The 26,857-nt window shown below is 55.4% G+C and overlaps 1 protein-coding gene across 11 annotated transcripts; it reads left to right on the forward strand.

The window, feature by feature from the left end:
• The first annotated feature begins 10,142 nt into the window (after positions 1-10,142).
• PAQR5 (progestin and adipoQ receptor family member 5) lies at positions 10,143-26,775 on the forward strand. 11 transcript variants are annotated; one of them, XM_080395030.1, is made up of 9 exons: positions 10,145-10,861; positions 11,240-11,317; positions 14,281-14,513; positions 14,785-14,912; positions 15,058-15,263; positions 15,924-16,050; positions 21,031-21,127; positions 21,614-21,755; positions 22,384-26,775. In XM_080395030.1, exons 3-9 carry the CDS (start codon positions 14,463-14,465, stop codon positions 22,629-22,631), a joined length of 999 nt encoding a protein of 332 aa, XP_080251156.1. In that variant the 5' UTR covers positions 10,145-10,861; positions 11,240-11,317; positions 14,281-14,462; the 3' UTR covers positions 22,632-26,775. The 11 variants fall into 11 exon arrangements, with proteins under 11 accessions (XP_080251153.1, XP_080251156.1, XP_080251157.1 ...); XM_080395031.1 differs by having other exon boundaries at positions 10,145-10,857; positions 11,240-11,474; XM_080395029.1 differs by having other exon boundaries at positions 10,145-10,857.
• The last annotated feature ends 82 nt before the right edge of the window (positions 26,776-26,857 follow it).

Consider the following 26,857-nt stretch of genomic DNA (forward strand, 5'->3'; position numbering starts at 1 on the left):
TGGGGCATTGTGTCTTTGTTATTTCAGTCGGTACCTTCTGCTCTGCGTGTGGTTGTGGATGAAACATTCTTTTTTTTTTTTTTTCAACAGTGAAGAGTTTTCCGATTTGAGGTAAGGACCACAGATCTATATTCCCTGCCTGCTCAAGTAAAGTTCATGCAGTATGTTGCTGGTGTGAGTTATTTCTGCTAAATGCATCTCATTTTTTGATATTCTATTATTTTTGTTAAATAACAATTTTGAGGGCTTGGTCACTAAAAAATAGCCTAACCAAGATGACAGGTGTTTGGCTGAGGTCGCCTGTAATGTGTAAGAAGTGCACCGCTCTCTTAATTCCTGTTTTCAGCAAAAAATTTGCAAGTCCTATCAAAATTCCCCCCAAAAAATTCTCTGGGATTGAGATCGTCTTTCGAAGCCATTCCATGCCTGAAGTGATGCTTCCCACCTTGATGCAGAAGTGCCATTAGATCGGAGCTTGACGATGGAAAGTCGGTGCCTCCTTGGCTGTAAACGTGACCTGCACCCAGGATGCCACGTTTGACTTGGTCGTGGATAATTTCGCATGACTGAAACGCACAGAGCAAATCTGCAGCCGGGCAGAGCTTCAGGACTGTCTCCCAACTGCTTGAGTGAAAATATTGATTTTCATTACTTAGCAGTTTGTTAAAAACATACGAATTGAAAATAGAAGTAGATTTAAATATGTTGTCTTGGTGATGAATTTGAATGTTTGCTGCTCAGTTTGTGGTGAAAGGAGATACATTTACCATCTGCCTGGAGTGACTGATAACTCCCATGTATGCGTTGCACTTCTTGAATGTTAAATAGCTGCTTCTATACTCTACTAATCTCTTCCAAAAACGGCAGGAGCTATTTAAATGCCAAGCGCTCGGCGTTTCAGCCTATTAAACAAGGTGGAGTTCTGCAATGGTGAAGTGCAAATGTTGAAAGACATCCTGGCACTCACCAGCTTGAATCTTTAGGACAGTAAATATTTTAAGAGCTCATCTTGTTGAATTTCTCTCTCTTAGCAGCTTGCCGAGTAGTTCTCGTTGAGTTGAACCGAAGATTAAGAGGACGGAGCGCCTTGTGCCACGGTAATAACCACTAACGAGGGGAGGGTGGGAGTGGGGAGCAGAGGGGTTCTGCGCCTGCTCTCACCGCTGCTCCAGCGTTTCCCATCTCGGAGAAGAGCAGTAGATGTTCCTGCTTGCTGGTGATGCCCCTAAGGAGGCAGAGCACCTTCCCAGGGGTTGTTCAAGTTCCTTCCAACATTGCTTAAGCTGAAATGTAAAACAGGTGGTGGGTTCGTTACAGCAAGGTCAGGCTTCTGGTGCTAATGGGGGGAAGAAACAAAGAGTACTGGCCTGGCCTCCGGCTCCTCAGGCGCTCTCTTGCCCTCGGCGTGTGCAGGTGCTGGTACCGGGTCGTGCTCTCGGTGGTGATGAAGGTGAGCTGTCTCTCTGTTGGTTTGGTTTGGTTTCCCCTCCAAAGCAAGGCTAGGTTACTGTTATTTTCTGGTAGGAGAATGTTCCGTGTACAGCCTTCCTTGTGCACCATCCCGCTGTGGGTCTGTCCCTCCTCCCTCCATCCCTCGCCCCGTGTGCCCCCTGGCCCCCCTCTATCAGCACAAACACTGCTCCAGAGAGTCGTCCCTGTTGATAAGCGCAGTTTGATTGCCTTCCTGAGCTTAAACGATGCCGTCGCCTTAAGGCACTCCCTTCGAAATGGATTCATCAGGCTTTAGTGGCTTTCTGTCACCCCGAGGCGGAAATACAAGAGACTGTGCCCCGTGCCGATGGGGGTTCCCTGCACAGCTGGGCTCCAGCGAAGGAGGCTGCAGCCTCTCTGCCCGCACTGGGAGACAGAAATGGTGCATGGACACGTTCCCCAGGCCCAGGCGCCTGTTTGCCAGCAAAATCTCAGCTGAACCTTTCTGGGTGTGCAAAGAGGCTTTTGAGGACGCTTGGGAAGGGGCTCGTGCAGGCGCTGGCATCAGCTCACGCTGAGGATGCTGTGAGGGCTCAGGGCTACGTGAGCACGGGCACGCGTGTGCGCAGGGCTGGCTGCAGCCCATGGCAGGGCCATGCAGGACCCGGCTCTGCCCCCCGCCAGCTCTGCTCCCCCCCAGCGCCCCGCTCCGCTCCCCCCCAGCACGCCACCCTGCTCCCCAGCCCCTCCAGAGGGACCCTGCAGGCACTGGCCCCGGGCCAGGGTTTTCCTCCCTTCCCTGCTGTTTTCCAGGTGGGATATCGAACCGCCCTTTGCACGGTGCCCTCCAAGGAACCGAATCGGCTAGGGGCCCCCAGGCACCAAGTGGCACCTTCAGCCCCTTGTGTGCAGGAGGCATCTACAAAGACGTTTCTGCAAAGCCCATTGCTGGGAAGCGGGTGGGGGAAAGAAAATCCAACTGGTATCACTTGGGTGGGGAATACTAACCCCTTAATTTGATCATAAAGAAGCCTTTTTGTTGAAATCCCGTCTTTATCCCAAGCACTCACAGGGCTTGGCTAGATCCTATCAAATGTTCTGATATTCCACTGTAGCTTTTTGTTTTCCCTGGGCCTTGTTTGCACAATCAAATGTCAGCAGAAGCAGCTGGTGGTAAATGCCGTTTCCCTGTGCCCAGGGACCGGCTGCTGGGCGCTCAGCTGGGAGATGAGCTGCTTAGAGAGAATTAAATATTAATACCGAGTATTGCTCTCTGTAATGCACTGGGCCCGGCTTGCGCCGAGCAGGGCCGTATCCAGCTGTGTATCCAGCTGTGCCCGCGGGTACCACAGGCAGGCAGACCAGTGCGTCAAGCTCCGGGGAAGTGATGGTGAGGAGGAGGAGGAGGGTGTGAGGAAGCACTTCCCAAATGTAGGTTTGTACCTGGTGCTGGGGATGGTGAGGTAGGGCTGGGGGTGATTTTCCCTGTGGAGTCCCAGTGTTCCCGCAGGGGTCTGGCTCCTTTCCTTCCCAGCACCCGCTTCCCTCCCCGCTCCCCCCAGCATCCCTGCTGCCGGCTGGGGCTGCCGTACCCCCACGTCCTCCGAAAATGTAACCGTACCGTCAGCACTGGCACATTCCTCCATCTCACATGCCTCGTAAGCAGAATGCGTCAGCATATTCATTTTGTAATTAAAAATATTAATGAAGGCAGGCTGGAGCCAGAAACGTGTTGTGTGAGCTGGGCTGTGCCGGCAGCCAGGGCTGGCTGTGTGTGGGGGCGGAGGGGGCAGGGGGTCCCGCTCGCTGCCAGGTGGTGGGTTTGGCCAGACCCCCTTTTCCCACCCAGGCTCGGCCGCCTCAGTGCTCCCCACTTCGCTTTCCAGATGTAGGGGTCTCCACCAGGATGCAGGAGGTGGGGAATGGATGCTGGCAGAGCAGGAGGGGAGGAAACACCGGAGCTGCTCTGCAGGGGGGCAAAGCCCACCCCACGGCTGCTGCGAGCCCCCCAGCTCCTCGGGGCGGAGTGGGAGGCGATGGGCCTGGAGACGAGGGCAGAGCAGGATGGTCTCCAAGGGCGCTGCGGGGCCGCTGCCGCTCACACAGGGTCGGTCTGCTGGGGGAAAGCGAGGTGCAAAGCAGGGCTGGGGGCTCCAGGAGGAGCAGCCCCAGGAGGCGTGAGACCCTCCAGCCCCTGCAGATATGCCAGCTCTTATTTATAGGATTTATCTTATCATTGAAGTAGCAGCCAAGCAGGGCTGGTGACGCTTGGCTGTGGCTGGGCTCCAGAGCACCCACGGACCCCTCCATCCCCCTGTGGCACCACAGCAGCACTCCTGGCCCCCTGCCCTCCCCAGCCTGCCCCAGCACAGCAGACCCCCGGGGCAGGGGAGCAAACCTGCCCTCCCCCCCTCCCCCCCCAGCCATGTACAGCCTTTGCGTCCCTGCCAGCGACAGAGCTGATGTTCAGGGGGATTTGGATGAATTTAAAATTTTCTAAAGGTTTTGGGGTTTTGAGTGCTGGTGCAGCACCCTTCCTGGAGCATCCCCATCCTGCAGCGAAGCCCCCGTGGCTCTTGCCCAGCTTTCCCTGCCCGTCGCAGAGCAGGGAGCAGGGATGCTGCTCAGCCCGCATGTGCCGCCTGCCTTTACCCACCCTGCCCTCTCATTTGCAGCCATCTCTGCGAGGCGGAGGTGTGCTGCCTGCGGGGTCCTGGCGTGCTCGGGAGCCGCTCACAGGTGCGAGTCCCGCTGGCAGCACGTGGCATTAACGCCCGCCGAAGCAGGGGCTGTGGGACACGGTTCTGCAGGTTGGGCACATCCTGAGCTCAGCTCCGCTTTGCCGTAAACTAGCACAGGGTCTGGAACAACCGATCGCCTTCATTTAGAGTAACTCCAGCTCACAACAACTAACTTTATGGCCAACTAAGTCCCTTTTATGGGAGGGAAAAAAAACCCAACTTGGATGAGCAGAATAAACACTTGCGTTCCTATTCCGCAGTCATCGCCCTGTGACTTGTCCCTTGGTGCTTGCACCACGGTTGTGCCCAGCAGCGCCAGCAGCCATGCCTGCTGCAAAGATTCTGCTGCCGGAGCGCAGGCAGAGTTGTGGTGGGAGCCCTTGTCCTCCTTGGGTGTCCACAGTGCTGAGCCGCTCTGCGCCAGGTGCTGGGGCACAGCAGGATCAGGCCCTGCAGGGCTGCGGGAGCTGGATGTGCCGGGTTGGCTCCTGGTGAGGTTTGCATTGAAGAGGCGGTGCTTGCGGTAGACCATGAATAACATGGCAAAGAATTAAATGTGTGTAATTAAACATGCGGGTTTAGGGCTAAATTAAATATTAACCAGTTCTCCCTTTGCACCTCCTGTTAGTGGCTCCGTGGTGGTGCTGTGGGGTTCGGAGGCTGCCTGGGAAGTCCCCTGGCTCCGGGAGCGGCTCCTCGCCAGGTAACTGGCCCAAGAGAGGACGGATGAGCCAGGCCCGTCCCTGTGTAGGAGGACAGGAGACCAGGCTCCCTCTGGCCACGGTGACCCCCCCAGGATCTGGCACAGGGGCTCAGGACCAGCTGGTGCACCCGCTCGCTGCCGTGCTGGGCACTGTGGACCCCATTGCCCAGGAGTGGTGGGGGACTGATGGGGCCACGCCACCAGGCTTTGGGCAGGGGAAGGGTGACGGCTCCCAGAGGATTGGCTCTGTCCATGCTGGCTCCTGGCTCTGTGGGGAGCTGTGTCCTGAGCCCCACAGCACCTGCAGGGCCAGGGATGCTCCTCGGTCCGCCCAGCAATGACTTTCACCTACTCAGATATTTCTGGGTGGGGGAAACCCTTCCCGCGCTTGGTCTTCACCCCTCGACAGAAATTTTGGGAAAGGCTGCACCCAGACTCTCGAGTTAATTTGAAGAATAATTAAAAAAAAAAAAAGCAGAAAGAATACTTGCTTGGAGCACATTGCCGCCAACCCTGCACACATCCGTGCCCAGCTTTGCAAGGTCAGGACTGCCTGTCCCGGCTGCTGCGGGTGCTGCAGCTTCCAGGCCTGAGGCTGGGGTGCCAGTGGCTGCAGCATGCCCATGGCTGCAGCGTGCCCATGGCTGCAGCGTGCCCATGGCTGCAGCGTGCCTGTTGCTGCAGCGTGCCCGTGGCTGCAGCGTGCCCCATGGCTGCAGCGTGCCCATGGCTGCAGCGTGCCCCATGGCTGCAGCATGCCCATGGCTGCAGCGTGCCCCATGGCTGCAGCGTGCCCATGGCTGCAGCGTGCCCATGGCTGCAGCGTGCCCCATGGCTGCAGCGTGCCCCATGGCTGCAGCGTGCCCCATGGCTGCAGCGTGCCCGTTGCTGCAGCGTGCCCATGGCTGCAGCGTGCCTGTGGCTGCAGCGTGCCTGTTGCTGCAGCGTGCCTGTTGCTGCAGCGTGCCCCATGGCTGCAGCGTGCCCATGGCTGCAGCGTGCCCATGGCTGCAGCGTGCCCCATGGCTGCAGCGTGCCCATGGCTGCAGCGTGCCCCATGGCTGCAGCGTGCCCGTTGCTGCAGCGTGCCCGTGGCTGCAGCGTGCCCGTGGCTGCAGCGTGCCCCGTGGCTGCAGCGTGCCCATGGCTGCAGCGTGCCCCGTGGCTGCAGCGTGCCCCATGGCTGCAGCGTGCCCGTGGCTGCAGCGTGCCCATGGCTGCAGCGTGCCCCATGGCTGCAGCGTGCCCATGGCTGCAGCGTGCCCCATGGCTGCAGCGTGCCCATGGCTGCAGCGTGCCCCATGGCTGCAGCGTGCCCCATGGCTGCAGCGTGCCCATGGCTGCAGCGTGCCCCATGGCTGCAGCGTGCCCCATGGCTGCAGCGTGCCCCATGGCTGCAGCGTGCCTGTTGCTGCAGCGTGCCCATGGCTGCAGCGTGCCTGTGGCTGCAGCGTGCCCATGGCTGCAGCGTGCCTGTTGCTGCAGCGTGCCCCATGGCTGCAGCGTGCCCATGGCTGCAGCGTGCCCCATGGCTGCAGCGTGCCTGTTGCTGCAGCGTGCCCATGGCTGCAGCGTGCCTGTGGCTGCAGCGTGCCCATGGCTGCAGCGTGCCTGTTGCTGCAGCGTGCCCCATGGCTGCAGCGTGCCCATGGCTGCAGCGTGCCCATGGCTGCAGCGTGCCCCATGGCTGCAGCGTGCCCATGGCTGCAGCGTGCCCCATGGCTGCAGCGTGCCCGTTGCTGCAGCGTGCCCGTGGCTGCAGCGTGCCCGTGGCTGCAGCGTGCCCCGTGGCTGCAGCGTGCCCGTGGCTGCAGCGTGCCCCGTGGCTGCAGCGTGCCCCATGGCTGCAGCGTGCCCGTGGCTGCAGCGTGCCCGTGGCTGCAGCGTGCCCAGTGGCTGCAGCGTGCCCATGGCTGCAGCGTGCCCGTGGCTGCAGCGTGCCCCGTGGCTGCAGCGTGCCCGTGGCTGCAGCGTGCCCCATGGCTGCAGCGTGCCCGTGGCTGCAGCGTGCCCATGGCTGCAGCGTGCCCAGTGGCTGCAGCGTGCCCATGGCTGCAGCGTGCCCGTTGCTGCAGCGTGCCCATGGCTGCAGCGTGCCCATGGCTGCAGCGTGCCTGTTGCAGTGTGCCTGTTGCTGCAGCGTGCCCAGTGGCTGCAGCGTGCCTATGGCTGCAGCGTGCCTGTTGCAGTGTGCCTGTTGCTGCAGCGTGCCCATGGCTGCAGCGTGCCCGGTGGCTGCAGCGTGCCCATGGCTGCAGCGTGCCCGTGGCTGCAGCGTGCCCCGTGGCTGCAGCGTGCCCGTGGCTGCAGCGTGCCCATGGCTGCAGCGTGCCCAGTGGCTGCAGCGTGCCCATGGCTGCAGCGTGCCCGTTGCTGCAGCGTGCCCATGGCTGCAGCGTGCCCATGGCTGCAGCGTGCCTGTTGCAGTGTGCCTGTTGCTGCAGCGTGCCCAGTGGCTGCAGCGTGCCTATGGCTGCAGCGTGCCTGTTGCAGTGTGCCTGTTGCTGCAGCGTGCCCATGGCTGCAGCGTGCCCGGTGGCTGCAGCGTGCCCATGGCTGCAGCGTGCCTGTTGCTGCAGCGTGCCCGTGGCTGCAGCGTGCCCCATGGCTGCAGCATGCCCGGTGGCTGCAGCGTGCCCCATGGCTGCAGCATGCCCCTGGCTCTCCCCAGCCTGGAGGGGCTTTACGGGTGGCACTGGGTGCGCCGCTGGGCCCCGCAGCTCCGAGTCATTCGTTTTTTTGAGGGCGGATGTTTGTCTGCAGTTCAGCAAACAGTGGTTGTGTTTCTGGGGTACAGCCAGCTGGGAAAAGTCACCTTTATGCTCTTGCTGCTCAGTTGTAAGTCAAATAAAAAACGGAGGGTGATTAAAACCAGAGTGTGCTGTGCTGGCTAGTGCAGGGGGTGCAGCCCGGACCCATGCGCCACTGTGACTGAGGGTGGGATGAGCGCTGGCACCTACGGCACGGCTTCTGCTCTGCTCCCATGCATGAGGGTCAGCAGCATCCCCTGCCCCTTGGGTGGTGGCTGTCCCCAGGCTGTCCCTGGGCTGTGCAGGGGCTGCATGCTCACAGCTGCACGGGGAGGTGCAGGGCACATCTGGGGGCGGGTGTGCACATCTGCATGGGGCTGTGTCAGCACACAGCTTGGGGGATGGATGATGCAGAGGGCTGTGTGTGTGCCCAGTGCTCCCCAGGCCGTGTGGTGTTCCAGGGCTGGTGTCAGAGCAGCGGAGCCAGCACTGTCCCTGTCGTGAGCCACGGGACGTCTCTGCTGGCACCGCTCAGCCACCAGTTCCCAGCAGGTGCTTGCAGGGCCCCCCAAAATCCGCACTGGGCACCCTGTCTGGGGCTTTCCCATGGGCACCCCTTGCCCACAGCATGCACCGAGAGCTGCCGTGACCCCCCTCAGATCAGCAGTGCTCCCTGCACGCAGCTCACGCCCTTCTCCATCAATGACAGAGCAGGGCAGCAGGATCCGGCCAACACTCAAATACCGATTTTTCATTTTTCATCCTCTCTGGCTTTTAACAACCTCAGTAAAAGCAGAGCTGCCGGGGAGCTGGGCTTCAGGCTGTATGCTGGAATGGAGCTTGATGCTGCTGGGGTGGATCGTGGTCAGCCCTTGGCAAACATGTGCTAGCGGCGAAGCTCGGGAAGAGTGGTTGGGATACTGAGCCCAGCATCTCTGCCTCCCCTGTTAGAACCACCTGGGCATTCGCACCGATGCAGGGCTGGATGTCCCGCTTGCACATCACCCCACAGGATTTTGGGCTGCACGGACCTTCACTGAAGGTGCAGGTGCTCCAGCAGCACCCTCCACCTCGCACTGCCTTGGTGCCATGGCGGCAAGACCTTTACCCAGAGCACAGCTCCCTGGGGGGCAGCTGAGCCGTGCAGCTGGGAGCTTCCCCAAAGTGCCTTTTCCCAGTGCTTTGACCCCAGGAGCAAGAGCCAGCAGAAGCTCTTGGCTGATTTGTGCTCGCTGCTGGTTTCCAGGCCCCCGGGACATCCTGCTGGCGTGGTTGCACTTCAGCTCAGTTCCTATTTTGCTGCAAAAACTGTAGCTGGGCTTTAGCCATTCAGTGCTGGGAAGTTTCCACTGGTTTGAAACTCATTGCACCGGTTGCACGGGAGGCACCATGAGGCTGGCACAACCTTCCCAGGCGCTGATAACACTGGGTTTGGAAACACGAGGTTTTCCAGGCTGCTTGTACACGGGCACGGCACTGGGAAGAAAGTCCTGCCTCGGGCTGGAGGTCATGCCCAAAGCAGGGTCGAAGTACTCGGGTATAAAATCTCTCCTCCGCTGCTGCCAGGCAGAGCTGGTGCTGGTGCACGAGCCGCCAGTGCAAATAAATGTGGATGGATTATTTGATGGGTTTGTGTCAGCGATTGTGTGAAAACAATCAGGACTAATTTTAAAGTTTTTCATGGTTTTATTACAGCACAGTAGCAGACTTCATCCTTTCCACCTCATTTGACTGGCTCTAGCTCATAAACTTGTGCAGGCGAGGGGGTAAGTAGAGTAAATCTACATCTTGGCCTCTGCGGGCAATGGTTTGGAGGAAAGAAGAGCCCACGAGATGGTTTTAAACACACACTCAGTGCCAGATGCATGGGGTGGGCAGAGAGGCAGCACTTTCCTCCTGCTCGCTGCTCTCCTGGCCTGTAGCCCTGCGGGGACGGGGGCTGCGAGGGAATGAAGTTGGTGACAATCTCCCAATGCTGACCCCTGCCATGCAGCTGGATGCAGACATGCGTGTGCCCAGCCCGGCCACGGCCTCACCTGTCCCATGCCCACAAAATCCTTGTTTTGTGCCAATTTGCCAGCAGGGAGGAAAAACATTGCAGGAGCTGTGGGTGACCCAGAGGCACCCGGTTATCCATGATGCAGCCCCTCCTCCGAGCAGAGCTGTGATGAAATTGTCTTCCTTGCACTGCCTGGGGATGGCTTTATTTTCTTCATCCAAATAGCAGGGATGTTTATAAACCCAGCCCCGGGTGGGCTAGCGCTGGAGCGTAAGCATTGGCTTCCAGTGGCACACATCCATCCCTGCATCCATCCCTGCATCCCCAGCTCATCCCTGCCAGAACACCGCAAGCTCCTCTTTGCTGCCAGGGTTGGATTTCGTGGTAGCAGAAGTCATGACCACGGGGTCTGGGTTTGGCTGGCAGGATCTGACCCTCTGCACAGGGGTTGCGTTGTTAAGGAACCTGTTACTGGGCCCATTGCTGCAAATCCCCACATCTGCGCCCCACCCACCCACCCCCCCACCCCCCATCCCAGGGTCAGCCAGCAAGGCTCCGACACTGGGAAATGGGGCATGACCTCAGCCCTGGGGCATCCCTCCTGGTGGGAACGGCACCCCAGAGGAGACGGCAGAGCCCTGGGAAACCGTTGTCCGAGGGGAAGCCGTGCTGCAGTGCTGGCAGGGAAGGGTTAACAGCCTTACACCCAGAAACTGCTGTCAAGAGACTTTCCCTTACAATTAGAATGCAGGATAGTGCTGCACATTCACCAGCCCTGATTTCAAATGCCCTTTAGTGCTTCTCCCCGTGACCCGTGGGCAGTGCATTACGCCTGGCTCCAGTTCCTCCAACTACTTAATTATACAGGAGCAATGCTCGTGCATCCCTCGTGGTTGGCGATCTACCACTGTTCCAATATTGTGCAACACTTTACCAACCGTTGCAGTAAAAACGGTGGCTTTAGCGGGGTAGAAGGGGAAATGCTGGGTTTTGCAGCCGGTGCAGGTGCGGGGAGAGCCAGTGGCTCCTGCTCCGTGGTGACCGAGGGGACCCCCATGACGGGCCAGCTGTGGTCCTCCGTCCAGCTGGGAATGATGTAAGAACTCTCTCCAGTTTGGGAGCACCTCCCTCTTCATCTACATGAGAGTTTGAGCTTTACAGTCTCCTTGGAGACAGTTAAGCAAGTTTCGGGTGTTTTCCGGTGGGGCCTGGGAGCTGAAGATGCGCAGGGAGGTCTGTGAGTTAATATTTTTTCCTGCCCTTATTCCACTTCCTTGCAGCCCGGCCGAAGCTAATCCAGAGCACGATCGGAGAGCGTTTGGCCACAGTTATTTCCGGTTTTATTTTGTTGCCTTTTTCCTGTTCCACTCAAAGACGAGCCAGAATTAATTTGCTCCTAATCTGGGAAAGCAGCCGGCGGGGCTGACCTCCGCCGCGTCCTTCCTGCCGAGCCCAGCCGGGGTGCGGGACCCATCCTGCCGGGTGCGGGGGGCGAGCAGGGCTTTGGGCAGAGCTTCCCTGCCCTCCTGCCAGCTTTGGCAAACCTGCCCCAGCCCGCTTGCTTGGCTGCCTACGCCCGGCCAGGCTCAGCCATGTGGGCTGTGTTTGTACACAGATGAGTAATACGTTCACCCGGAGCCAGCGCCGGCGATAACGCAGCATCCGACCCAGCCCCGCTCCCAGGAGCAGCGCCGTAAGTACCGGCCGCTCAGCTTTATCCCCTGGATCAGTCGGGCTCGCTGCTTTTCGTCGCTGCCCCGGGGATGCTGAGGGTTTACACAGCATGAGCTCGCCCGTGGGTCCGTGCTGGGAGGCTGGGAGTCTTTCGCACGCGCCGTGAAAAGATGAAGGTGGGGAAGAGCTGCGTGTGGCAGGGATGGATGGGGCGGCAGGGCCGGCAGTCCGTTGCTTTTTCACTGCCCTCCTACAGCACCAGCAGCTGGTGGCGGTGCTGGGTGTTTGTGGAGTTCATGGAAGTTTTACTGGGCAGCGGTTTAGGAGCGGGACAAGGCACGGCGGCGCGGGCGTCCCCCAAGGAGGACGGATGAAAGCGCTGGGTCTGGCAAACAGCTCCAACACGTGCCTGAGACACACTGATTTCAGAAAGCCTTAAGCTTCTGCGTATTGCTTGGAGCTGCCTGCTCGTCTCAGATCCCGAGCAGATACCAGCAGCCACCCGCAGCAATAACAACCTCCTACAAAGCCTCTGTTGTTCTGCTGGAAAAGGTCTTGGCATGTCCCACGCTGCTGACGCCGGTGCTGAGCACTCAAGGAGCCCAGCTGCTAGTTTTGCAGTTCAACTCGTCTGTCTCCTTGCACCGCCGTAAGAAAGTCATAAAAGTCAATGATTAACAGCTAAAATATTTCTCCCTCCATTGAAAGACACCGGCTGCTGGCTGGTGCTGGCAGGGAGAGTCGTGCCGAGGGGAGAGCCGCTGCGGCCGCGCTCCACGCTCGCTGGAGCCCAGTCCGTGCATGTGGTGGTGGGACAGTGATGGGGTGACAGGGGACATGTCTGGGCTCCTGTCACCAGCGACAAACCACAGCTTTTAAGGGTGAAAACTGGTGCCAGGGAGGAACCTTCCCTGGGTGAACCTGGCACAAACAAAGGCTGCCGGGCTGCACCTGAAGCCTGTGGTGCCTGGCATCCCCACAGGGCTCTGTGCGTGGCCGTGGGGGGGTGAGGAGGAGGAGGGGGGGGGGGGAGGAGGAGGAAGAGGTGTGTTTGCAGCCAGCCGGGTGAGCCTGCGGAGTTGGTGACGTGCTGTTTGCAAAGGAGCCCTTTGCAGAGGTCACGGCTGTGACATGCTCCCACCTCTGGTCCCACGCCACTGCCACGGGAGCACTGCTCCCCGGGTGGAAAAACTCCACCGAAGGAGGAGGAAAACACGGGACTGCAGGGTGTGCCCGGGCTGCTGCTGCTCCCCGCAGCTCCGGTGACTCATTTTGCTCTTAAAAATACAAGTTCTTGGTTAAGCCTGGGCCCGGTGCTTCCCACGTCCCCCGGCAGAGGCAGCCCGGTGCGGGGCACGAGGGGGCCAGCTCCTGGCTCTGGACACGGTCCCTCTGGGCTGCACCCCAGCGCGCCCAGCTCAGTCTCCCCTCCAAAGGCTCTTTGCAAACCAGGGCTCCCACACCCCATAGCGTGCCTCTGTGAAGGGCTTGTGCAGCTTCCTCGCCTTTACTGAGATAAGAGACATTATTTTTGTTCCGTCCCATCATCGCCCTCACTTGTGTTTGTAGCAGGCGTGTGGGGGGCAGAGCTCGGTGCCAGGCTGCCCTTGATTTTTGGAGCATGCAAATAACCAAGGGCAGCCCTCGCTCCCTGCCCTCCAGCTGGGTCCTGAGGCTCTGGAAGCCACTGCAGGGTTCAGGTCCCCTTTCCACCACAGAAAAGTTCAGGAATACCAACGGGCATCAAGGAAGGCTGCTGCAGGCTCTGGGTAGCTTTGAGGCGGCATGCTTATAGTTCAACAGACAAGAAAAAGCTTCTGATTTAATCTTTAACTAAAGCCATTTCCAATTTTTTTTTTTTTTTTTACGTTGGGTTTATTGCTCTCATGCCTCGTTAATTTTTTCCCTTTTGCTAACCACCTCCCAGCCACCTCCCTCTCTCCGGGCGCTCCCCGTGCACAGTGGCCCGTGGCGCGTTGCCCATGTTGGTTTGCACCAGAGCTGCTTGGCCGTGCGGGGAGGGGGAGTCTGGGTGGGGAGGAAGAGAAGGAGAAGGCAAAGAGTAATGCCAGGGGCTGGGGGCTGGGAAGGGGCAGCGAGGTGGTTTACATGGGACTGGTAAGTCTGTCAGCACTGGCAATGTGTGCCGAAGGCTGAATTTTGGTGTGTCTCAGTGTGAAGTTATGGGATGGCTGAGGCAACCGAAATGCCATCCCGGGAGCGGCTCTCAGGAGGATGAGGAGGCTCCTTCTTCTGGCTCCGTGGGCTGGAGGGTTGCAGACATCTCAGAAACGTGGGGGGACCAGTCTGCTGGTTTCCAAGTGATGTGCCTGTGTGACCAAGCTGACCCAGCACACCGAGCCTCGGGGTCCCCTCCCACCCTGCTTCCCCCAGGCCAGGCGGTCCCTTGCAGGAGGGTGCAGGAAATAATTTTTTTTCCCACCTTAATTTCACAGACCAGAGGTGGAGGGGGAGGGGGAGAAGCAGCACTGCCAAAGGTGTTAGCGGGTAAGAGATGGAGACACTGGGGCTGGAGGGGCTGCACTGTAGCACTGGGATGTTCGATGGGGAGCAGGCGGAGGTGAACCAGCCCAGGTGCTGCCTGGGACCCCAAGTCCTCCCTGCTGCCCTGAGGGGACCTGCCTGTACCCCACAGACCCCCAGCGCATGCTCAGGGCTTTCTGTGCAACCTTGGGGTGCTCTGGGCACACAAGCGCTGTTCCCACATCACCCCTAGCTCGATTGGGGTGATAACAGGGAGTTTCAGTCCCTCTGGGCAGTAGACACAGGGACATGCTGTCCTTCTCCCCCTGCCCTTTAGGGTATGGGTGGTAGAGAGGGAGCCCAACATCCCCTGCAGGGGTGGATGCTGTCTCCCCTCCCCATGCCACAGGAACACCCCAGGAGGTGTTTGCACATATGGGTCTGGGACCTTGCATGGTGACACTGTGCCACATCCCCACCAATGCTTGTCTCCCCCAGGCCACCTGTCCTGAGCCCAGGGAGCATCGCTTCAGCTGCCACTGGGCAGCCCCTTCCCCATCCCATCGTTTCCCCGGCGGGGTGTGAGATGTGGCCAGGCGGGGTGTGAGGCACTGCCGGGGCTCATCCCCAGGGAAGCTGAGCCGAAAACGTCCCTCGGAGCCGGAGCCCCAACCCACACGATGCTGAGCCTGAAGTTACCCCGGCTGCTCAGCATCAACCAAGTGCCTAAGGTCAGAGAGGAGTTTTTCTTCCCTAAGTCCGAGGCTTGGTGGGGTTTTGGGAGGTGACAAGTGGGAGCAGCGTGTCGGGGTGGCCGCCCCTTCCCGGGGATCACCTCCCATGGAAGGGACATGACTCTGTCCTCACAGCAGGGTCCTGGGTCCTGAATTATGGGCACCCTCCTTTTGGCAACCTTCCTTCTCCTCCAATCTGTTCTTCCTTCTCCTCCGATCTGTCCTTCTTCTCCTCCAACTGCCCCCAGTGCCAGTCCTTGCCTTGCAGGGCTACCAGGAGCAGGGGATCCTCTTTGGGTATCGCCCTCCAAGAAGCTCAGCAGCAGACTGCCTCCTCAGCGTCTTCCAAATGACCAACGAGACCCTGAATATCTGGACACATTTTGTGCCTGCCTGGTAGGTACCATGCTGCGGGTCTTTAGCACCCACGGGAGAAGGTGGTAGAAGCAAGGCCAGGGGAGCAAGGAGGGGGGAGCAAGGCTAGGGAAGCAGGGAGGAGGGACACCCGAGGGCATGATGCTCACCTTCCTCCATCCCACAGGTACTTCGTATGGACCCTGGTGGGGCGGCTGCGAGGGCCGGGGGGCCAGGAGGACCCCCATGCCTGGCCCCTCCTCGCTTACCTGCTGACCTGCTGCATCTACCCCCTCGCCTCCAGCTGCGCCCACACCTTCAGCACCATGTCCACCCGTGCCCGGCACATCTGCTACTTCTTCGATTACGCAGCTCTCAGCATGTACAGCCTGGGTAAGGACGGGCAGAGGTTTTGGTGGGGTGTCAGTCGCTGGCACTTCCCTGGGGCAGCAGGAGCTGAAGCACAGGGTGACACCAGGGACAGGGCTGAACCCTGGGTGCTCAGATGGCTTGTACCCATGGGACAAGTGGGGACAGTGGCTGTTTGTATGTAGTTTCCACGCCTCCTCTTCCTCCTCCCTACAGCCTGGTGCTTGGGAGGGACTGTGAAGCATCTCCAACACCACCATAAATAATAATTTGGGGCTGGGTTTGGTACCGGGCAGCCCCGGGATGGAGGCTTTGCTGTGTGATGCTCTTCAGTCTTTGTAGTAAATAGAATAATGAAAACAACCCACACTAAAGACAAGTGCTGTCGGTGAAGTTGGTGGCACCTCGCTGGGGAGCAAGCCCAGGGTGAGCAGCCGTAGCAGCAGCTGGGATCTTAGCATGGCACAACACGCCTCCAGTTCCTCATGGAAAGGTGTCTGCTGGAGCTGGCTGTTGGGGTGTCTGCCCGATGCTCCCCTTAACTGAGCTGCTCTCCTACCTTTGCTCATATCTCCCTTCCCTAAGAGTTCCCAGCGCCAATTCACAGGTTCACAGCTGGGCCCAGGAGGATGCTGAGGGTCCTGGTGGGACCGGGAACTAACTGGGCACCTCCTGTATTTCCAGGGTCTGCGCTGGCGTACTCAGCGTACATTTTCCCAGCAGAATGGGTCAACAGCACTTTCCACCACTGCTACGTCCCCATTGCAGTCTTTAACACTGTCATTAGCACCAGTCTGTCCTGCTATTCCAGGTAAGCTTCTGCTTTATCTGCCATGATTGCTACAGCATAATCATTAATTAGTATTATTAATAAAGGCTTTCTGTATTGTAACAATACAAGCCTTAAGTTCAGGAAGGGGAAGAAGGGGATTTTTGGTTTGGGAAACATGTTGCATGTTAGCACTAGGAGAGTTTGACAACCAAAAATGCAAAACAAGTGAAGTAGCTTTAATTTTTGAAAGTTCAAAAGGTGATTTTGTATGGTGCATGCCTGGCAGGAAAATATCCACCTTTTTTTGGCCATTGTTTTTTCTAACATAACTTGCAAAAAGGGGTGGGTTCCTCTGCACCCAACATTTAAGCACGTGTTTGGGTTTATACATGAGCATGGTCGTGCCAAAGGCACGTATCAGCCTAAGTGCTGTGTGTGCGTGTTTATATATGTGCGAGCGTGTGTGTGTTTATAGGTGCGGGCAACAAATTTGCAGAGGAGGAACCTCAGCATTCTTGCAGTCAATTGCTTAATTTTTAAAGCATGAGCAGCATTGCGTGTGCTGTATTTTGTTCCTGAATGGCATTAGACAATCTGTTTGGAATATCTCAAATGTTTAAACTACTTGGCTGATTTCCAGTGATGCATGCCATGATCTCTAGCTGGTTTGGTTTTTATTTAACTCATGGTAGATACCTCCCTGAAGGCTGTGTTTGTAAAGCACTCATGTCTGCCATTACGACGACATGCAGTTCGCTTTGCAAAATGTACAATTCCTGTTTTCACAAGCAGCGTGAATCGTTTGGCATTATCCCTTCCTTCTGTTTTGGGGTGTCTTTGTATTTTGGTGTGTCTTTGGCATGTGGTTGCTCTTTGGCATGTGGTCGCCTGTCATGACATCACGTAACCCTGGGAGGCCTTTGGGCATGGCCCAGGCAGCCCCCAGGACCCCCCTGGCACAGGGCTGTGTTTTGATGATGCTGCCTCAGCAGGGAGGAAGATTCTCCTATGTCCTGACAAACACAGCAGGAAGAAATCACACTGCCCGGCTGGCTCTGCTGCAGGAGAGGGGCTGCCACAGGGTGGGATGCAGCTGAGCATCGCCGTGTCTTCCTGAGAGAGGGAGTGCTAAGCTCTCGGTATTCCTTACGGATCCTGCAAATTTGGCTCATTTAAGTGTCTGTTGAGTACGGGGGGATTTACTCACCTTTTGATCTGAGGGTTACTCGCTGAAGTAACTCCCTGGGGTGGAAGATTTGGACCTGTCCTTGCTATTACTAAGCAGTAATGCAAACTCAAGGATCTTTCTTGGCTCACTCAGTGATGATGCCAGCTGGGACTTGCTATTTTTTCCTTATATTCCTCATTCCTTTCTCTTTCTTTTTCTCTCTTTCCCCCTCTTATTTTTGTCCTGTGCGTCTCTTTATTGTCTTATTAGATGGGCTTAGCAAACGAAGCTCACTGACCATGTGCTAATCCTAGTACTTACCACTTGAAGATAACATTTAGGAAATATCAGCAACTTGAGATCAGTTCCAGATTAATTTGGATTGTTTAAAAAAAAATTCTTGGTCTGCAAATTTAATTGTCAGCATCTCTCTGCTACAAAACTGTAAGTAAAGGTATGTGAAAAACATGCAACTATCGCTATGTGATAGAATAGCAATTCCTGTTGTCTCAGTAATTTTCATTAAAGAAGTAGTAAATCCATCAAATTAGGCTTAAAAATAAGAAAAAAATCCAGAAAACATTCCTGGGTGAGGAGGAATGCTGAATATACTGTCCCAGTGTGGGCCAGCAATGCTGCCGGTTTACCCCCAGGCTGGTGAGCACAGAATGAGCCCCCGTAATTCATCCCGCACCCTGCACAGGCTGGGTCACCTCTGGGGACCATGGTAGCCATGGGAACAGTGCCCTGGCAGGCTGGGATGCCAGTGTCCCCTCCACATGCCCGCACCTGTGAGTATCTCAGCTGCGTGGGCAGCCCCCAGCCGCCCACCTCTCCTGTCTGTTCTCTTGCAGAGTAAGACTGGTGGGGCTGCAGAGGATGAGGGTGCATGGTTTTGCACCTGCCTCTGCCACAGCGCTTCCCTGGTTTCCACAAGTGGCTTGCACCTGGCTTGCACCACGCGGTGCCTGAGCCACAGCTGGTGGGTTGGGGATGGGGAGGCAGCAGGGCTGGCCAGCCCTGAGACCCCTGTGAAACCACCAGCACCTGGGCCACACTGTTTCCCACCGCAGGGTGCTGCTCACTGGTTGTGTTCACTTTGGCGTCATCCTCGGCTGAGTCACACCAGCCAAAATGTCCATCCAAGGCAGGGGGGGGGTTGGACAGGAGCGGACCCGAAACCGAATTGTGCAATGGGTGGTGATGCTCCCGCGCCAGGTGCACTCGGAGGGGACCTGCCCAGGCACTCCTGCTCCTGCCCAGCCCGGCACAGGCTCAGCAGCCACCCGGCAATGCTGTCAGGGTTGCTCCGCCAACCGCACCCTGGGCAGGGCTGGCTTGAGGAGCCGGGAGGGTCTATGGCTGTCTGGCACTGCGGCCACTCGAGGGGAGAGGCTGGCAACACACCTCTCTGGTTCGGAGCTGGTTCGTGCTCAGGCTGTCAGCACTACCAGAACCTGGCTGAGCTTCTGCAGCATGGCCGGACGCAGCAGCAGAGTGTGCCCAGCCTCTTGATGCACCCCATGGAGGTCGACAGAAGCAGGGGTTAATGCAGAGGAGGATGCATCAACATGATGAAGGCAGGGACTTGCACTGGGGCATCTGAAGAAAGGCATTTGCTAAGCTACTGCAGCAAGTTTTACCAACTTCACAGGAAAAAATTCCAATCCTAGATGGCTGGTTGATGAGTCAACAGTAAGATTTTTGTTGGTTGGTTTTTGCATCCTGTGCGCTGGGAACACTGAAATGCCATACAGGGAAACACATGCAGACGGACTGAAATAAGTGTGTTTATCCTTTACGTAGTGCTAGGTACCCCTGTAGCACTGAAATAGCGAGCATCCGCCTGCATCCCCCCACCCCGATGATAAGCAGCTGCACAAAAGGTTTCTTTCGTTCTTGAGGATTTGGCATCTCCCTGCAGACATCCCTGCAAAAGCAGAAAAACCTGTACGTGCTTTTCACGGTGAGAACAGAGTACGCTTGAACTCTGCTACACTTCACGCCATCCTGCGTGAATAGGGCACTGTCCCCAGGGTCACCGTGCGTCTGGCCACGTGCCCAGGCTGCGATATGGTGGCTCTGTTTTGGCAACAGAGCGGGGCAGGTTGGAGCGGTGCGTGGCCGAAGGAGCAGGAAGATGCGTGACAAGGGTGAGCGCAGCACCGCGCAGCAGCAGGTGAGCAGGATGGGAGTACAGCACTGGGCAGGTGAAACCATGGTTGGAAAATACAGCAGGAATCATGCAGAAATACAGGGGAAAATAGAGCAGGAGGCTTCTCCAGCATCATCGTGATGTCTTCTGAGCAAGCCACAAGCCACGGTGGATGGCTAAACTGAGGACGAGCAAGACGAAAGCCCTTATCAGTCAGTGGCTCTTGAGTATAACTTGAATCGTGGGGGTTTCAACCTGTATTTTGGGCCATATTGATAAAGCCCTTCTGCTCTGTGGGTAGGTCTGTTGTAATTCTGCTCAAGTTCATCTCCCTGTTTCCACATTGGGCTAATACCCTGTAAAAGTTGATCTTTCCCAGCAGGGAAGCATCGGAGGGAGAAGTTTTCTGTTCCTACTTTGGAGCTCCTGTGGCTGCAATGGGAGGGCAGGGTGATGGGCTTGCTGCTGGAGCCCTCCTCGTGGTAGGGCCCGTCCTGATGCCCACCTTGCTGTCCCGCAGCTGCCCCCACGCCGGAGGGGCAAGGGTTGGTGTGGGGCACGGTGCCTGTGCCGGTCTTGCTGCGGGCAGCTGGAGATGCTGCATGGGGCAGGATGGCTGACGGCTAGGCCAGCGCGTGCTGCTAGGCTTCTTCGAGGCTCTCCTGGGCTTTCCGTCTCCAGGTTTTGTTTGGGTTGTGCACGTCCCCATGCAGCCAGAGCAGGCTTGGGGCTTGGCGCAGGGCTTGCGACGCAGCTCCAGGGTTTAGAATGGTTTTTTGGGGGACCTGGATGGTCAATTATTTTGTGATTTCAGCTGCAAAGTATGTCCTACATTTCAGCAGCATGATTTCCTGGGGAACAAAATGCAGAATAGTGATCCCTGTCCAGACATACACTTTCCTCCTCATATATGGTGTGATTATAACCAACAGGCTGCTTCTTCCATTATAATGGTGATGTCATTAAAAAGTAACTTGTTTAATTAATTTAGTTTGTGATCTCAGTAACTCTCTCCATGCATTCTCTGAAATGACAATCACAAAGTCTTGGCAGGATGTAAAAAAGAAGGATGCTGCGACATTTCATGCATTTCAGACATAAGCTGCAATACAGCTTAATTAACAAACAGTGACAATCACAGCCTGGGTGCTGCATTGCCTACAAAGCCTTCCAAACCAAGGCAGATGTATTCTCCTTGATTGCCATGCTCAGAAAGCTGGGATTCAAAATCAAGAGTGAAAACTCAGTTAAAAACAACTGCAGGGGAAGCAGCTGTTTAAAGACCAGCTCTGTTCCTAGCTGCTGATGGGTAACAGTTAATGAGCAATGGTAAAAGAAGCAAAATCACCCGTGCCAGGACAGTATAAAAAAGATTGTTCTCAGAGCTGCAGAGATGCACCTGCGAGAGCCAGAGAATAGGACAGGGGAGGGTGGTCCTTAAATCTTTCCTGCCCCGGCTCAAGGTTTGGTCAGGGAAGGTTCAGCCACGTGAGCTGAGGTTGGTCACAGCCTTAATACTCTCAAAAACCTGCGCTACTCTGGCTGAATTCACAGTTATCCGTGGGAGGATGTATGTGCAGTCTATATTCTGCAATCCACAGTCCCCAGCAGACGACTGGCAAACAGAATTCAGCGCTTACGTTGACCTAATGTGCCGTGCCGTGCCATGTGAGATACCTTCTCTGTTTTCCTCTAGGTTTCTGGAGGCAGAGCGGCCCAGGTTCAGCAAGGCTTCCCGCACCCTGGCCTTCGTGTACCCGTACCTCTTCGACAGCATCCCTCTCTTCTACAGGGTACGCCTCCCACAGCCCATATTCACAGCACCAAGACATTGGTGTGCTGCAGGGTTGGAAATATCTGCTGCTTTGTCTTAGTCTGAAAATATTTGGGAAAATATGCCAGCTTTTATTTTTTTTAAGCAAAACAAACTCCGGCAGGAAAAGAGATTTGGTTATTTTTTCCTGCACCTATTGACAGGCAGATTCCTTCCACTTCAAAGCCCTGCACTCAAACTTTGCCCATGCTGCAGTATTACTGCCTGTGAAAGCTGCAAGTTTTCTAGTTCCTAAACTGGAACAGGGTGGGAATTTTGTTGCAGTGAGGTCTAAGGGCAGGAGGTGTGGGGCTTGGATTTGCATGAAATGGAAGCGACAGCTCTTCTGTTGGGTGACGCCAGAGGCGATGGGGGCTCAGGGAACAGTGCTGCCTCCTTTAGAAATGTGTTGTTCTCCTCTCTCCCTTGCACGGAACCCTGTGTGGACCCCTCTCTGCTGCTGCAGTTCTACCTGTGCGCGGCGGAGAGCTGCACAGAGGCTGCGATCCTGGTCCACTACAAGCACACTGTCTTTGCCTTCCTCACTTGCTTCATCTTTGCTAGCCATCTGCCAGAGAGGCTCGCGCCAGGACACTTTGATTATATTGGTAAGTGCCCAAAGGGTGAGCTGGCATTGTTTTCTCATTCTTTTCAGGAAGAAAGCGCATTAATGCATGCGTGACTCCCAGAGGTCATAATATATTCCCTGCTGGAAATCTGAAATGTAGTTTTACATACGAGATACAGCAGTCTCCCGCCTAGGTAAAGTGGGAGCAACTCCGGAAGCATGCTGTTTCCAAATTGTTTCACAGAGGGTTTCATGACCACAAAGCACTCATTTCTCATGCAAAAAACCCTCACCTGTGGCACAACAGTGCTTCACAGTGCCATGTCAGGGCACTGTAGGAGCAGCCACCAAGGAGGATGGATGGCAGTCCTGGCCGCACCGGGGTTTTCCCCGTTCCCCTCGCCACGCTGTGCACAAGCACGATGCTGTTTAGCATGCTGCCTGTGCCAGGACCGCAGCAGCGAGCTGCACATCCCTCATTTCCATTAGAGCCAGCTGCATTTTGGAGAGGAAGATCGCTGGGCTCTGGTGGTACAATGATAAAAGCCACAGTAATTAGCAGAATAAATATTTAAAGGCAATGGATGCTAGGCAGAAGGTCCGCTGAGCCCTCACAGTGGTGGTTTAATGAAGCCCAGGGAGTTTCTTGGCTTTTGGCTTTGTTGCAGGGCACAGCCACCAAGTTTTCCACGTCTGTGGGATCATTGGCACGCACTTCCAGATGGAGGCCATCATGATGGACATGTCTGAGCGCCGTGACCGGCTCCTGCCCACCTCGCTGCTTCCCTCCTCCCTGCAGACTCTCGGGTCGATGGGCATCTGCATGGCCGTGAGCCTTGCTGTCATCGGGCTCTGCTCGATGTCCCTGAGCTTCATGCCAGAGCCTCTGCAGAGAGAAAAACCACACGGGCATTAGGCTTCGGGTCTAGATAGTATTTATGCTGCTCCACAAGAAAGACCCTAAACAATACATGTATGGTATGGATGAGGAGGAGTTTATTTGCCTATGCTCTCTGAGGAAATATTTATTCAAAATTTTCTCAAGAGCAAAACATATTGCACTGGTTTTTGTACATTTAGCTTTAAAGCTAGGAACAGATTATGAAATGCTTTTAATCAAGTTGCCATTTCACCAGAAGAAATATTTAAAATAATCTTAACTTTTTCTGTAAAAGGGAGATAAGTGCTAATACTTTCCAAAGCAATAGGCATTCATCAGGTCTGCCTTACAGAGGAATCGGGGAGGCAAGTGGACGTGGGTAATGCCGGTCATCTGGTGACACAGATGTCCTTGTCACCAGTTTAGACCGATAGCCAATATTCCTCGGCGAAGGCACGAGCAAGGGCTCTCCCAGGGGCCCCCTAACTAAGGTTTTCACCTTGAAAGTGGCATTATTTTAAAACCTCAAATATCCATGTTACACAGCCTTATGCTAAACCCAAGTGCCTGACAGATGGGGATTGAGAGAGACTAGAGTTTGCCTACATTTTAAATTCAGCTATTTTTAATCATTACCTGGAAGGAGTTATTCTAGAAGAACTCTTCATGTGACATTCCTCCAGAAAAGCTTTTTTTTGGGGTCCAATTCACGTAGGTAAGTCCTGGGATTTTAATTCCCATGGAAGAGCTGAGCTCCCGACTGTGTGGGTGATGCAAGTGCTCGGTGGCTGACACAGCCCCAAGCACAGGGTGTGGGGGCACCGTCCTTCCCCCCTTGCACCAGACACCTCCGTCCTGCACTCGCAGTTGAGCTCCTTCTCTAAACTTGTTTGTAGCATCAAACGTAAACAGAGGAAGAAATATCTTCCCTGCACCCGCGAGGTGATGACGTGGATTTCCTTAAAAGCACTGTTTTGTGTCAAGTGTTTAACACGGGTGTGAAGCCGTGCTATTCAGAAAAGGTGTTTGACACCTTGTTGAGGGCAGTGGCTGAGAAATTCATGACTGCCACGCCGAGGCATCCTCTCCCGGGTGTTCCTGGAGGCACGATACCGGGCTAGATGGACACTTGGTCTGAGTATGTGACTGGTGGTAGATGTGTCACCTCTGAAGCTCTCTATTTTCTGGTCCCACTCGAGCAGAATAATGTTTTTCTTGTCATGAGTGAATAAGATGGGGGTGTCTGGGGAGAATAAAACATCAGCTGAGCAAGAAGTGGGAGTCTGTACAGTGTAGGGACAGGGGCATTGTTAGGTGAAAGGCAGGATTGCAGAACAGCTGAGCTGGTAATGCACGGGGGATCAAAACCTCTAATTTTAAAGCCTTTCCAGAGTTAGACCTCTGCTCACCTTGCTTTCCCTTGCTGCTGCATCTGGATTTTAGAAGCAGAAGCAGGGAGGCCTGGTGAGAGCCTGGAGGCCTCAGCCTGGTGCGGGCGAGGGGGAGGCAGCCTGTGGGGGAGCTCGGCAGGTGGCTCCAGCCACGAGGCTGTCATGTTGGATTTACCTAACGCCACGCAGGAGGTACAGGAACATGTGATGCAAAGATTACTGCTAAGGAATATTATCAAGCTTCTTGATAATCATACGGGTGTATAATTTGTTTTGTGTATAATTGCCTCTGTCAAGGTATAATTGATGCACTTTTGAATGACAATACAACGGCTCGTTAAATATATTATGGGACAAATAAGTCTTTTGAAAAATAGCTTTCTTTTGAAAGCTGACCAAGATTTATGTTAATATTTATGAGCACTGGAACGTAATTGTTTATTCAACAGTTTTAATTCATTGAAAGAGAAAACTAATATAACTATCGCACTGATATATGCTAACCTGATTTGTATAGTTTCATAAAAATACCGTCTGTGAAAATTAATCACTTCAGAGATAATTGCTAATAATTGCAAAGCTTATTTACCTTGTGTACTCGTGTGACCAGAAAGGAATCTGGCTTTGCGTGCAAAGCATGATTGAAGAGTCTGTAAAATTTACATGAATTGTTTTCTTCTTGGCCATTTAACTTTTGAATTTGGGAATTCCTCTCATCTTCCTCAGGTGACATTATTTGTATGAAAACTACATAAAAAAATGCAGCACCATATTATACACTACCATAATCCCCTTGGATCCTGCAGTGCCTTGCATGGACCCTTTGTCTGGCACATACTTTACACACTGAACAAGTGAATGACCTCGAAGCAGCACGGGTCAGCCAGATTTCTTCTTCAGTTGGAGACAGGCCTTCAAAAATCTACTCAATGTACTCAATTTTATTCACATAAAGAAATAAAAATTCTGTGTCAAATTGTTACAAATAAATAATACAGGATATTTATTTGTTGAAACACGTTGTTTCAGTGTTTGTCTGTGCCCAATCTGGAGCAAATCCCAAACAAACCCATTAACTTTATGACCAAATCCCAGAGATCATCACTTATCTCCTCTTCAGCCAGGCAGATTTTACTGCGCTGATGAACTGTGCAGATACAGCAGATTTTTAGGTCTATCAGGTTCCTTTGGTTAAGGTAAAAGGTGCATCTGAATATTCCTGAATAACGCTTAATCCAAAATACACGTGTCTGTTTCCAGAAAACTATAACACACAACGTGGCTTTAAATAAACTGGAATGAGGGTATGAACATGACTGTAGCAGGAGTTAGGACTGTCTTCCGGAACAGCTCCCCAGTCGAGGCAGGCGTTGTTGTCTGACTGGCTGTACCTTCAGTCTTGGGAAAGGCACCTGGTGTGCGAATCGTTAGCTTGCTTGTTAAAACGCCTCTCCTCCTGGGATGACACTGAACCGTCCTCTCATCCATCCTGCGTGTATCATTTTCCAGGTGGGTATCAGTATGCTGGGTTTCATTTAAGTCCTAAGTGGTCTGGGATCCACGAGAAGCAAGCCGCTGCTGTGGCAGTCAGCGGAAGTGTGAGTGGAGTTTTTTGCTGTGGGAAGTGCAGCTTCAGACACTGTTAGCCATTAGTTCCCAGAGCTTGGGGAATTCAGTCTGGTTTTTAGGGTGGCAGCCCCACCTTAGCAGTTTCAGGGTGCAGGGTGAGGATGGTTGTGCCTTGCGAGGCGCTCCGTGGCAGTGGGACTGCACGTGGGTCTCTGTTTCGGCTCCTGGGGAGGTCCGTTTGATCTTGACCATTTGTATCCTCGGTATGTTATGAGAACTTAAGAAATTCTTCTGTTTCAGTGTATTTTAAAACACTGTTCAAAAATTAAGGTTGGCCCAGGACACTGGCTTCTCCTGATAGCAGTCACGGTAAAGAATAAAAGGGTTGGGATTTCTCTGGATCTTCTTTCTTCTTTTTTTTTTTTTTCCCTTAAGAGGGTAAGCTTACTTGATTTGGTTAACTTGCACTAAAACTGAGACTTGACTGGAGTCTGTGATTTAAGAGAGGAGTTCAACCCACTGATACCCCAATTACTTCACCCTTCACCCCAGTTTCCCCACCGGAATTAGAAATGCATTTCCTTGTCTGGAAGTTAGGTCTTTCAATAGACTTGTTTGGCCGGGTTTTTCATGGGTGTCTAAACTTCACATTCCAGGCTTTGTTTTCCACCGCTAAGCATCTCCTACAGGAATTAACTAATTTACCTCCAGGCAGGTAGCGGCTTTGCAACAGGGAGGGCCTGGCACAGCAGAATTGCTGGGTTACAGCGCATTCCCCGAGCCTCAGCCTTTACTTGAACCGAGCTGATAAAACAAATACGAGACCAGACACATCCCGGGCCTCCCGGGCGGGGGCTGCCGTGGCCTGGCCGGGCCTGGAGCCCGGGCCCGGCACCGCAGCCACCCGCTGCCCCCAGCTGCCTCAGGCGAGCAGCGGGTGGGAAAGCAGCCCCGGGGGGGAGGTCGCCTTCCCGCTGCCCCGCGGGGCACCCAGAGCCCCCGCGGCTGCTTCAGCCTTCTCCCTCCGGCAGCGCCGCGCCCCCAGCCTGCAGGCCCGGCCCGGGGCCCGCCCGGGCGGCAGTGCCCCAGCGCGGCCCCCGGGATGGCAGCAGGCCTCAGCGAGGCCCCGGGGCTCCGGCCACTCCCGCCGGGCGCGGGTCCCGCCGTGCCGCGAGCGCGGGTCCGCCGGGCCCACCGGGGGGCGCTGGCGCTCCGGGCCGCGCCCGTTGGCGTCGCCGTGGCAACGCTGGCGGCCGGCGGCGCCGTACAGCGACAGCGCGCGGCGTGATGACGTCGGCGGGG

The sequence above is a fragment of the Falco punctatus genome, assembly GCF_963210335.1.
Source record: "Falco punctatus genome assembly, chromosome: 7".
Lineage (NCBI taxonomy): Eukaryota > Metazoa > Chordata > Aves > Falconiformes > Falconidae > Falco > Falco punctatus.

Bases quoted from the DNA above. Each gene is read 5' to 3' on its own strand.
- PAQR5 (XM_080395030.1), top strand. From the start codon at position 14,463: ATGCTGAGCCTGAAGTTACCCCGGCTGCTCAGCATCAACCAAGTGCCT. The intron at 16,051-21,030 runs GTAAGCTTCTGC...GTTTTCCTCTAG, and splicing joins AGTCTGTCCTGCTATTCCAG to GTTTCTGGAGGCAGAGCGGC. The intron at 21,128-21,613 runs GTACGCCTCCCA...CTGCTGCTGCAG, and splicing joins GCATCCCTCTCTTCTACAGG to TTCTACCTGTGCGCGGCGGA.